This window comes from Populus alba, chromosome 14 (genome assembly GCF_005239225.2).
Source record: "Populus alba chromosome 14, ASM523922v2, whole genome shotgun sequence".
Taxonomy (NCBI): Eukaryota; Viridiplantae; Streptophyta; class Magnoliopsida; order Malpighiales; family Salicaceae; genus Populus; species Populus alba.
This window is the reverse complement of record NC_133297.1, coordinates 7,554,910-7,568,436: the sequence shown is the minus strand read 5'-3', so window position 1 is coordinate 7,568,436 and position 13,527 is coordinate 7,554,910. Positions and strand designations below refer to the sequence as shown.

The 13,527-nt window shown below is 32.9% G+C and overlaps 1 protein-coding gene across 1 annotated transcript; it reads right to left on the bottom strand.

Annotated features, from left to right (window-relative positions):
• Positions 1-1,180: 1,180 nt before the first annotated feature.
• Positions 1,181-8,787, bottom strand: LOC118041522 (uncharacterized). The gene is made up of 9 exons (XM_035048906.2): positions 8,234-8,787; positions 6,995-7,142; positions 5,961-6,110; positions 5,707-5,812; positions 5,269-5,451; positions 4,558-4,723; positions 3,770-4,083; positions 2,197-2,286; positions 1,181-1,656 (listed from the first exon to the last, which is right to left on the bottom strand). The coding sequence occupies exons 2-9, from the start codon at positions 7,007-7,009 to the stop codon at positions 1,592-1,594; spliced, it is 1,089 nt and encodes a 362-aa protein (XP_034904797.1). The 5' UTR covers positions 7,010-7,142; positions 8,234-8,787; the 3' UTR covers positions 1,181-1,591.
• Between the last annotated feature and the right edge of the window lie 4,740 nt (positions 8,788-13,527).

Here is a 13,527-nt window from a genome sequence, read left to right as displayed (position 1 = left end):
TTAGCCGATACCAACTCATTCCAAATTGAGGGCCAGTCAAACATTTTTTTTCTGCTTTTTGAAGGAAACCCCTCCGGCTAGATTCAAATTGTTAAAATCATCAAGGCTTCTCCTCGAGGCATAAGGCATAAAGTAAGGATGTCGAAAGGACGAAAATTAGCGGGACGTTTTTATCATCTTAGCATGCTGTGCAGTAACTTTCTTGTGTTTATTTGGTGATTTTCTTTTTCAGCTGTGTGCCCGGGGAAACATTATTTTAGGTCCAATAACGATTGTCGTGTAGATGCAAAGAACCTTCACTCTTTCACGCCATAAAGGTTTTCTTCCAAACGGTGGAAAAATGTGAGGCTGAAATGTCCTCCGTTACCTTCATTGTTTGAAGAGAAAATTATACAGAATTTGATTACCATTTCTCTATATAGAAAATACGGTAGGGCTACAGTTAAACATTACACGTTTCAAAAAAATTTAATTTTTTTTTTGCTAAAAAATTTGATTTTCTTTTGCATTTTAAAAAAAATATTATTTCAATATATTTCTAAATAAAAAACACTTTAAAACCACCACATTCACAATCTTAAACTAAACACACCCAAGCACATTCCGTGCCAGGCGACCAACCCTAGCTCCTTTGAAAAATTGTAATTAAGGTCAGAAAGGATTTCTCGGTAATTAGCCACTTGGATGAAACGTTCATTTCACCCCATTTACCCCTCCTTTGACTTATTTTTTTTTTCATCCTACAGAGGTGGAAGAGGATGGGCTCGAACCAGAGACAGTTGACGGAACCACGCTCAACCACTGAGCCACGCCCCGTTGCCATCATGCCGGGGATTACATCACAGATTTTATATATATATATATTTTTTTATCCAATCAGAAACTGGCTACCTCGTTAGTATTTATCAATGCTTCCTTAGGACGACTTCCCACGCCTCAAACAGCTTGAAGATTACCAGTCCTGGAGAAGAACGACCCACCATCCTTTTAAGAAAGGAGATGGGCAGAATATTTGTCTGTTTGCCTTGCGGATGAACATAATCAATATATACAAAAAAGAATTTAAATCTTGGATTGGGGTTGCCTGAAGGACCTAGGCTTCTACAACTGAGACTATCTGCTATTTAGGGCTTTTTCTAAGTGCTTTAAGATGGTTTAAAGCACTCACTCAATCATCATGTATCACTCACATCAAAACATTATATAATCCCAATAAAGTTCTTACATCCAAAGAAATTCACAGTTATGGTGATTATGACACCAATAGGTCCAAATAAATGTCACAAATTATGCTCTCAAGCTTTCCGTTTAAGAGAGTTTGATTTCAACAGCAGCAGCAGGGAGTAGAAGTTGTAAATTGCCTTTTAATTTCTGAGCTGAGAATTACAACTAAAAGTAACATTACTCTTCCCTATTGGCATGCTCATCCCATCAAGACTACATTACGGGAGCACTTTTAAGCTGTTCAGATTTGTTGACAATGACAAACTAAAATCCTAAAAAATAGATGACAACCACTTAAATCTTATTCATCTAATTTTTCTCTATCCTGATAATTTCAAAGAGAACAGGGATTGAACCTAACCTTACACTAGGACTTCTCTTCATCTGACTGGTATGGTGGCCCTGGGACGGAATCAACAAAAAACTCCTCCACTGTTACAGGATAAATCTATCAGCATCACTTGTAAAAAATAGAGGTAAATAGAATTTCAAGTTCGAAAATAAACAGGAATAACTTTGCAGGATCTTGAAATGATTTCTGGTAAGTACTGCATCGCCCAACTTATTAAAATGAAGTCTTTTTTTTTTAATTTGAAAATTGCTCGTGATCAAGCTTAATGATGCAAAAGGATCCATATAACCGATGACCATGACTACTTTTGGATTGAGACTTTGTGGTGGTTGTTGAAAATTGTTAACGATATATCATTAGCTTACATCAGTCACAACAAAATTGAAGCTAGTCTTATGTAACATGTTTGGATTCCATGGTAGAGAAAATTTGTCTTTAAATGCACAAGGCGGAGTTTCCTAAGAATCTATCCAATCATCTAATTATTTTTACATAGGTATCGAGACATCCATCAAAGGCTAATGATTTTCTATGTGACCACCATTGAATTGTCAAAGAAGAGAATCTAGAAAAATCAGTCAACAAAGAGAGAATATTATAATAGATGCAAACTCCATTACCTATGTCCTCGTTCTCTGGAGAATCAAGCAAGATCTCGGAATCAGAAGGCAGAAAGGGGGAACCAGGATAGTTTCCTAGAGCCCCTAAATCTGCAAACAGTTCCAAGGTAACAGATTTAATCACAACCCAAGGAAAAGGAATTACAAAAACACAAGAGTTTCCATAATGGTAAGATATCTCCACAATTTGGTATGAGATAGCAGCAGGATAAAACATCTTCATGGACATAAATATAAAGGTGTTGAATCTATCCTCACACATTTAAACAATCTACAAACACTAGTCTTAAGCAAATCAGAACAGCAAAATGTTCTGCTTTAGCAAAGAGAGATTGAAATTGCAGAACTCAGATCTTTCATTACCTCACAACATTTCTAGCATAATATGCATCTTAAGCAGAATACAAAATCCAGTAACATAGAGAAACATGAGCAGTTTGGCATCAGAAAATTTCAGAATGATAATATCTTTCCAATGGTGCCTTTTCTATCAATCTAAACTTCTGATACTCAATGACAGTTTGCTTAAACTTTTTCTTCCACGAATAACATGGATTTCTAATGCATTTAACCATACAGTTTGGGGATTGGAGTTTGGTTATTGTTGTTGTTGTTATATTTAACCATACACGTAAGATCAGTTACAAGAACAAAAAATTGCACTATTCGTGCACTGACTATTCAGTTTTATCAATCAAGTACGTGGATTCTAATTTTTCTCACTTGCAATACACCACCAATTTTTTAATGTATCAACCAAATACTTTTGCCAAATCCCCATTGATCTATTTATTATTTGGTGATTTGATTTTGACCAGAGGGTTTTTTTTTAAGAGAAAGTTCCCTTTTAAATTTATAGCAATTAATAATAATAATAATAATAATAATAAGGGTAGAGTTCTCAATATATTACTGTGTCAAAATAAAAAATATTTATGATAAAAATCAAAACCTTTTACTCATTTGATTATACTAAAAATATTTAAGACTTCTAAAAACTTGACACTGACCAATTAACATCATAAAGGGGTTTTTAAGACTTTAAAATAATATAGCAATTAATTATAATTAAAAAAAAATCATTGAAAGGGAAAGTTCTTGTTATATTACTGTTTAACAAATAAAAATATTATTAATAGGGATAAAAATATTTTCCTCGTTTGATTACATTAAAAATATTTTGAAACTTTTTAAAAAAGTTAAAAGAAATGAAAATTGTTACTGTCACTAAAAAAACTTCTAATAAGGATTGAGTCCTAATTGTGGTTTGGATGTTTATCAAAAGTAATTTTTTATTACTGATTTCTATGATGTTTAAGAGGGAAATTTTCCTAACCAAAAACCAATTTCATGATATTAGCTGGAAAAAGTCAAACCACCACATCATTAAATAATGGAGGTATTGACAAGCATTTGATGGAATCACTTGATTAGCACAATTGAAAAGGTCGGTATAGCAGATTGTGAAAATTTAAAATCCATCTACTTGACTGATAAAAAATAAAAAATCTGCCTTTAGATCTGAAAGGCTGAAAAAGCAATTATCCCATTACAAGAATGATAAACAACTTACCTCCCAAGTTCGACAGATCTGCTGTTAGGTCTGAAAGGCTGAAAGTCCATTGAATCTGTTCCAATGATCTGGAATTTCCAGCCCCACCATCTGGTCCAAGCTGCAATCCTACAGAGCTTGCCGCATCAGATGTAAATGATGTATATAGTGCTGAGGTGTCTACCCCCATTCCTGACATGTCAGATGCAGTAAATGGAAAATGACCATTAGATGTCACTGACATAGGGCTCAGAGGCATCTCAGACATGGATGAAATGGCACTGCTTGGTGGCACTACAGGAGCTGTATCAGCTGCACTATTTCCCATCACCATACTACAAGAACAAGAGCAGCAGCAATTAGCTGGTTTTTTTAATAAAGAAAAAACCGATAACTACTATCAAAGCAAGGAGAACATAATTCACTAGATTTGGGATTTTCCAATGTCACTGACAAACATACATAAATCGCTACCACTTTCAGAAGGGAAAAAAATGTACATGTGTTTGATAGCAACGTGCATTCACTCAGAACTACTTTTAATAAGGGTTTTCATTAAATGTCAGGATAGTTATAGACACATTACTGCAAACTAGGCAGACATGAAATAAACGCCAAAGTTTAGAAAAAAGGCAACAATCTCGTTCAGCAGTTAAAAGTGAAAGTTAATTCAAAGGGCATGTAGATGCATGCACATAGTAAGTTAAAACATGTTCCCATGCCCAGGTAGGAGACCCTTGGCAAAGATAAGTGCTGTTCATTAAGTAGACAATTTAACAATAATAAAATGAAGATGGAAAAGTTCTCACTCATTTCCAGAATTCATCCGAATGGGATGAAAATTTCCTGGCGCAGGGACTCCATTAACAACATGACAGCTTGATATTCCACAGCTCATGGAGTCAAGATGAGGTTGACCTGGAGCTGGCATTGGGGGTTGTTGGAGGACAGGGTATCCCATCGGTAAATTGTTAACTGCACTGCAAAAAAGTGGCGTTGAATAATAGATACAATGTTATAAGAAAAATGCCTTGTTAACACATGGGACAACTCTTTCATCAAACCTGTAGGCACCATGAAACTTGCATTCATAAAATTGCTTTGCAGAAAATGATGAAAGAACCACATTTTCAATTTCTAGGATACCTTTCGAACAAAATAATAGGAAACATAGCTCAGTTATGAACTTCGAGGGAAAATAATAACAGAAAAGGCAAGTGAGACACTAATGCTTCACTAAGATCCCAGTAAAAAAGAAAACCACTACCCTCAAGATATTGACAACAATGGTATGTAAAAGTATCTTCGGGTGAGGGTTTGTTTTTCAAGGAAGTTAATAAAATAAGTACTAAATATCAATGGTGTTTGGTTTCTTTACACTTCAGATAAAAATAACCTAGGAATCCATATAAAAGTTGGAATTGAAGAAAAAAATTTGAAGTTTCACTATTTCTCTTGTACCAAGATAAAGGGATGCTTTGTGCTTTACACAATCATTCCACTAGAAAATTAGAACTTACCAGGCATGGGATGAATCCCGTTTTGTATTGGAGCCAAAGGAACTTTCGAAGGTACCGGATACTTCATGAGATGATATTGACGCTCAAGCAAATGATTAAACAAGAGAATCTGTTTCTTCAATTTCAGCCTAATGTAATAGGCCCTAAAGAAATCAGCATTTTCTTCTTCCAACTTCTGCCATACTGCAAAAGCAAGGGATTATAAAGGAAAATATCAGACTACATTTCTAGTTTGAATGCTTGACAAGAAAAATGTTAATCAGGTTACTGTAAGGTTAATTTGTGAAAAGGTCAAGATCTATGATCAAATGTTCCATGATCAATCCACTCAAACAGCTTTTTGATAAACATGTGATACCAAATCCATGCAGCAAGATTGAGAGGGCAACTTGTTGATAGCAAAGACAGCTTAAAAATGAAAATTTCAGAAAACCCTACCAAGTGTCGTAAACCCAGGGTCTATCCTAGCACGGGTCAAGAGGGTTTTAACAACCTCGTCTCTATTCATATACAATTGTAGGCAGCGTTCTATTAAATTTTGGACCTGCAATAGCCATTAATAGATATTATCAAAAGCAGGAAAAAGGAAGCCAGATCAGTTAGGCTACTCTTAGGATCAAATCCTATATAAGAAAAAAATGGTGAATAATAATAGCAGCTGAAAAAACTTGAAAGGGATTACATTCTCTTACAAGTTCAATATCTTGGCGTGAAACCTTTTTGCTCTCATTGCTTGAAGCAGATATTGAACTAGAGTCCGCTACTGGAGCCTCTGTTTTGTGATTATTCTGTTGCTCGCTTTGGGAATCCTGTGAAATTTGGGTGGACTGTTCTTGTGCACTCTATAATCCAGATAAAATTCTTATCAAATTATTGGCAAACAATAGTTATTTATGTGATAGTTTTTCAAGTGCCAAAAATACAATCAGGACTGAAGGGCAACAAACAGTCCTTCAACGTGCGACTTCTTAACTGAGTCCCGGAACATGGATTTCAGCAACTAGTAAATCTACTTCTTTCCATGCTATATTTCTTGCTTTCTTTTTACTTTTACCCAAAATTTTGAAGTAACACAAGTTTGAGTGCCTAAATGAATCTGTAATTCAAAATATTAGATTCAACTCTTGTCCCTTATCAACAAGGTTTATCATCAAGTCAAACGAATTGAAATCTAGCACATGGTTAAGTGTAGTGGTATCAATACAGCCGCCTTAGAATTTGGGTGGTGATGAGTAAAAGCTGGAGTGGCACATTTGCCAAGCCATCGCCAATTGAATTGGCCAAGTTAGAATACATTAGTAAAGTAGCTTGCAGTATGACAAGTCAAAATGCATGACCAGGGCATCACAATTCAGTGCCTACAACCACTGAAGATAGCCACTACTGAAAATAAAAGGCATTTGGATGTGTGGAGAAGACAAAGTTTGGGTATCAACTGTGCAAACAAAAACAAGAAAATAGAAGAAATGTACGTTCTCAAAGCACATGGAGTGGCTGAGAGTGTGCATAGGATAAAGGGTGCAACAGAAAGGGGTGATGTTTTAGAGCATATGGTAAACTTTGAGGTTTCAGTTTTTTACTAGCAAAGAAAAACAACTGCTTCGAACCCAAAAGAATGTAACTTTAGAGAAGATATTTGCAAGAAATTGGGGAAAATTGGAGGGTTGAGAGAATTTCTTGCATGCATGCATACGCAAATGAAGACACATGTGTGTGTACAACAGACCTGTAAGGTCTTCATTCCAGCTGAATGCAAGTTGACAGCATCTCTTTGTTTAGCTCATATATTCCCTGGGTGCTGGTGAGGTCAATTTACTAAGGTGAAAATAAGAGCCTCTACTTCTTCTGCGGTCATATATGGAGGCGATTCAGGCCTGGAAATAGAAAAATACATAAGAAACCGCAAGACAAAATGTGCTCTTGATTGGAAATAACAATCAGCAAAGTTTTAACGGTGCACACCAAAATAAGACTAGAAATGCTTGCTTTCAGATTTTAATCTCCTCTTACAATCTAGACAGGTAATACGATCTTGATGTTCCTCAATTCAATAATATTCAACCAGTGAACACGAATGTTATATGCTAATATTCAACCATGTTCGATAAGCCTAGAGATCACCAAATGAACACGTTCCCCGGGCACAAGCTTTATTTACAATTCTTCAGGCTAACAAATTCCATAAATTCATATCCTGTTTCACTCTATTCTTTGACCAATGAACCGTATTTCATAAACCGATCATTCTCATTATACAAGAACTCAGAACCCAAACATAACAATAGCACTGCATTTCACCAAAATTCTACGCCAATTATCATTTCCTTGTAAGAATCAGGATTGAGACTTTTAACTACTGGATAATAAGCAAGTACAGACTCCATTAGCTAGTTTAAGAGACATGCTACCGATAAACTATTTAATTTAGAGGTTTTCTACAAACCCTGAATCCTAATCTCACGTTCCAACTTCAAATGCTCTTTAAGTCTTACCCATGCTTCTACTGTTCTTTACTGTTTTCTTCTTCATACTCTACCATAGAATTAATTGGGCAGAAAATCTTGAAAATATCATAGCCGACTTTTGTACAGCCAAATGAGAAATGATTTGGTAAAAAAAAAAAAAAAATCCTTTTAGACACTCCAGAGATTTTACTCCATGTTAACCACTATTTAGGCAAAAAAAAAAATATGAAAGTCAATCAGATCTCAGTCCAATAATCAGTTTGGCCAAAAAAAAATGTATAATAAACTGTTAAAATTACTTAAAAAGTGAAAACATAATTGGTTGAAAGCACTTTAATTGATTCAATCATTACCATAAATACTCCCTCGTGCAACCTAATCTAACATGAAATTTTAAAAAAAATGAAGATAAAACGTAATCTGTGAAAACTCGTAAGAGTTAGTTTGGTTCAGTTCAAAATTATAAGCTATATGAACAGTAAGATCTAAAAAATAATTACCTTACACAAAGATTCTGAATCTCCAAAACTGCAAAACCAGAGAGAAAATCGCAATTTTTTTTGTTGTTTCGACGAATTTATAGAGCTCAAAATTCGACGAACTGAGCTCTACTTTTGAGTTATTTCTAAGAACTGCAGCAATCGACAACCTCTAGCTCAAAAGCTAGACTGTAATTGTGAGTTCAAAAAAAATATAAAATTAAAGTTCGCCATTAGAGCTAGAATGCACTGGCTAAGGTCTTGAAGGATATTTTTGAATGTACAGAAGCCAGTAGTGGAAAAAACCAGCTGATTAGAGTGATATCTGTCGGTTAGAAGCACTGATTCTATGGCATTACAGAGAGGGTTGAATGATTGTGGAGACGCTCTGTAAATAACAGAGAGAAAGGGGAGAAGGAAATGGGGAAAAATCTCACCAAATTTATACAAGAAATCTGTTTATGGCTACGAAGGCTGCAAATAAATTAGTCGGTCTTTATTTTCTTTTTTCTTTTTTTTTGTACTTTTGAAATAAATTAGTCGGAATTTTATTTATCAATTTCTGGCATGGCTGCAAAGGCTGATTATGGCACGGCTTCGGTTTTAACGGCGCTCTTAAGGAATAATGATCGGAAGATTATTATTTTTTTTAAGTTTTAACCACGCCTCATGACTCCCATGAAAGATTTTTTTAAGCTGGAGGTGGTTGGCCTGATTTCGTTCTCAAACAACACTACGTAAATCCAAACCACGTGTCAGATTATAAGTAATAAGATTTTAATAAATTTCTCAGTTATACTTAAACATTATGTTTTTTTACCTGATTTGATCTCATTTGTGTTAGAAAATTGGTGCAAAGGTTTCGCTAATATTTTATTAAATTAAAAAATTAAGATTATTTAATTATGATGGACGAAAAATAACTCAAATTCATCTTAAAAAACTGGAATTGTATGCGTTAGAATCGACAAATTAAAAGAAAGAATTTAAATTTTAGCAAGAATTTAACTGAGATTTAGAAATGTTTTTGTTGTTGGAGTAGAAAAAATAGTGTCGGAATATATTTCTCTCTTTTTTTTAGTCGATATATTAAAAGAAACGGATAAATGTACAGAAATCATGCGAAGCAGAAATTGAGTTTAATTTTTAAGTGCGGGTCACTGTGCGGGTTCAGTGACTTCAGTAGTTCAGCTATACGATTAAAAGTATTTTTTTAAAAAAAATTTATTAAATTGATATTTTTCACACACACACACACAGATATATATATATATATATATTAAGGCGCGGTTGGTATTTCTAAAGAACGGGAAAACGCCAAAAGAAAGAACAATCGGTGGTTTGAAATTAAAAAACTGTGGAAACTAGAAACAAACTTTCAGCTACAATATCAAATGACCAGCCAGGGTGAGAAAGGTAATGTTTATTACTGTTAGCAGTTATTTTAAAAAAATTATTTTTTATAAACATCAAAAAATACCTGATTTACTGACCCATTTGGTGTGCAAGCTCAAGTCGCTAGTCGCTTCACTCTTCTTTTTTTTCCCTTCTAATGAGCATAAATAATTGATAAGACAAACATCCTAAAAAGGTTGAGATAGAATAAATGATGAGGCCGATTACACGATGCGATTTAAAAAAAAAAAACTTTTAACTTTGAATTGTGATTGAAAATTTATTTTCATAAATAATTTATGACAAAAACAAGTGAAAATAACTTTAATTTTAAAATGATTTTAATAAAAATGACTTAAATTAAATTATTATTTAAAAAAAAAAGAGGTGATGTAAGCTAGAGTCCATAAGTTAAGAATCAAAAATTTTAATTATTGATTAATTCAGAATTTGACTCAATTTTCTAACAAATTTTTATTTAAGTTTAAAATTATTTTTAATCAAACACATTCATGATTTTTCTATAAATTAAAAATTAAAAAAATAAATTAAATTATTATATCAATCAAAACTAATTATTACAGAAACAAGGCGTATCATATCCTGGTAGCATTTAATTATCATCCAACGCGTTCCCCTCCATTTCTAGATTCCTCTATTTCCCTTAAATCTAGATCTAGATATTTGACATGAAATTAAAAATATCAAACGAACTTGATTAGCCTAACATAGATATTCCGTGATTTCATGCTGGTTTTGTTGTGTAATGTATTGTCACGTCCTTTCAAAATATCGGAGTAATATCTTAACCAAAAAAAATTATAATTTTCTGATATTTTTATTTCTATTCTTCGAACTTTTTTACGTAGATATATTACATCAAAGACAAACTTGTTCAAGAAACCAACAAAAGCATACATGGTACCCTGTACTTGTGTAGGGTAAGGTAGGTTCACCATGGACCAATGAAGATCAAACTCCCTGCCTACCCAATTTGTCTAGGACAAAAACTTAATAGGAAATCTTTAAATTCATTAAAAAAAAAAAAAAAAACACCAACTTCAGAAGGTTTGTCCGATCCTTAAAAAAAATAAAATTATATGAATGCTAATGAATGCTTCTATGGCAGCCGTCCTTTACAAGGAGCCTATTTGAGATAAATGTTGAAAAGAAAAGTTAACAATGCGAAGTAAAGTGTTATCTTCATGATAAGTTTTATAGGATCAGAACTTGAATTAAAAAAAAATGAGTGTCAATTTGAAAAAAAAAAAAAAAAAAAACAGAAAAGGAGTGAAAATAGAAGAGAAAATAAAAGGATGAAGAATTAAGACATAATTATTGGGTGCAAAATACATATTTTTTCCCCAAAATTTTTAATTCTAAAGGTAAAATTTACAGTTTTTCAGGTTTTTGGAACAAAACTACAAACTTTTTCAAAGTTAATCTGGGGATGCCATGACACTGTTAGCCTATTCCTGTTCCTTAATCTTGCAATACATGTTTGAATTAAGAGTTTGTTTGATATTATAATAATGGTTATTTTTAAAAGTTTTTTTTAAAATGTATTAAAATAATATTTTTTATTTAAAAAAAAAAAAACACAATATATCAAAATAATTTTAAAATATATAAAATAAAATTAAAATTTGTATGAAAACATTTTTCAACTGTAAGAACAAATGTAGCCTAAACCCACATATCAGCTGGGTTTTACATGTATAATAGATTTTAATTTCTATGTACGAGTTTTTTAATTGCGTAGCATTTAAAGAAGCGAGTATTCTATTATAAAGACATTATTGGAATTGGAGTACAATTGACATTATTGTTTCTATTATTGTAAAGGGTCTCCAATTTGAACATTTATTTTAAATAAATAGATTTCAACATTATACAAGGAATGGAAACGCGCAAGTTTCAAAATTGCAAACAGTCGAATGTGATGTTTTGCAGAATTAGTGGAAATTACAAAAAAATAAAATAAAATAAAATAAAACTGAATTCCAGAAGAAGAAAAAAGACGTTAAATTTGCGGTGCCTGCTGCTCTAAAGGACAGGCATTTTATTGCCATTTGAACTTGCAAACAAAAGGTCCAGTAACACCGATTGCTGCTGGGAGTCAAGCTCGCCATGACAGCTTCGCAGGTCGGTACTGCTGAAGCCAGCTTTCTCAATCAGGCCATGACGCGCATAACCTGTCGAGGAGTTGAAGGACGAAAGAAAATTCGCGGTCTGGACTTCTTAATGTATTAGCTTCGGGAGAAAATGACAAGAATGCTGTAATGCAAAAACCAAGTTGTTGCTTGTTGTTTTACTCTTATTCCAGGCCATAACATTACCGCCATGGCTAGCATAGCTATTATCATTATCAGAATTTACCTATTGGGGCCCAGCTATCACCAGCGTGTGGTCCATCTCTGGAAATCTTATTGCCCATCGAGCCAGTCCTTTTGATCTTGAATGAGATCTTCTGGATATCATGCTTCTTCGAATGGCCAGGACCACCATTGCCCAGGACAGTGCCACCTTTTTTATTGGATCCTTTAACAGCTTTTCTCGGAATTATTATTTCCGGTGGTTAAAAAAAGAAGCAGCAAAGATCCACCTGAAAGACATGGTGGTTACTGCCGTGGTTTCTGCCATCATTAGCTTTTCTTATTAGATAATAGGAATATTTTTAGAATGACTTGGGCATCAATGGATACTAAAACCTGCTTCAAAGATAGTTTTTTTTTTTTACCAGATATGTCTGCAAATGTATTATTTAGATTATAGAAATTAAGTTGAATATTCTTAAAGAAGTTAGTTGAACGTTTTTTAGAAAATAATTATCCTGAGCTCAATAAAACTAATTTATATAAACATTTAAAAAAAATTAAGAGGCATCGGTCATTAACGGTAGCCTGTTAAAGTTTTTAATGTGGATTCTCACAATAAAAGCTTTTTTCTTTATCTTATCCTTGATTTTTTTATTTGGATTCTTCATTTTTTTTATTCAGCACTTTAACATTGCTTTTAATTTCGGATTGGTTTTGTGATTTATTTCCTGATTTTTTTTTCATTTTAATCCCTTATTTTTTTTTGTTTTATTTGGTCATTTTGACATTGCATTGATATGGAATTGATTTTTGTGATTTATTTTTATGGCTCCGTGTAGGGATCATGTGGTGTCAAGGGGATATCCAATGCTTGGATTGAGAAAATCAAATTTATTTTCATTAATATAAAAGAATTAGAGATTCGGCAAACGAAATTGAAGATTAAACAAGTGTCCTTCACGTTGGAAGGTTTTTTTTCCAGACACTTAACTCTCTTCTATCTAGTTTGATGATTTCACATTAGATTTTGTTGGGATTTAACTTAGTATTTTATTTTGATTGCTTGGAAATGAGGCTCTTGCAATGCTATTAAAAAAATTTCATAGAACTTTTGATATTTGATCAAGTAAAATAAAATAAAATTATGTTAATGTAAAATAATTAAGTATCGAAAGACCAAGATAAAAAGTGAAAACCTATGATTGATTAGGGTAAACAAACAAGGAAAATTAACTAGCACAGGTGTTGCACATGCCACTAAATAAAGGCTACCCGTCACTTTTATTCTAGTCCTATGCCCAATCTACTTTTTTCGAGTGATGAAATTTTATAAACATCCTTATAACACTCCTCTTGTTAAAAGAAATTTATGAACACCAATATCATTTTTTTAAATATGGTCAACTAACTATTTTCTCTATCTTTTTTTGTTTTTTTAGTGATTTTCTCTTTCATTTCTTAACATCCATGGATAAAAATGTTAAAAAATAAAGTTTAAGATATAACCGCAAAGTCTAAAATTATAGGGACCATGGATATATAAATGAAGATTTTTGAGATGAAAATGATGTTTTTAGTGCAAAAATAGAAAAAAAAGCTCTA

Bases quoted from the DNA above. Each gene is read 5' to 3' on its own strand.
- LOC118041522 (XM_035048906.2), bottom strand. The intron at 2,287-3,769 runs GTAAGTTGTTTA...AACTGTTTGCAG, and splicing joins AGATCTGTCGAACTTGGGAG to ATTTAGGGGCTCTAGGAAAC. The intron at 1,657-2,196 runs GTAATGGAGTTT...ATCCTGTAACAG, and splicing joins TCCAGAGAACGAGGACATAG to TGGAGGAGTTTTTTGTTGAT.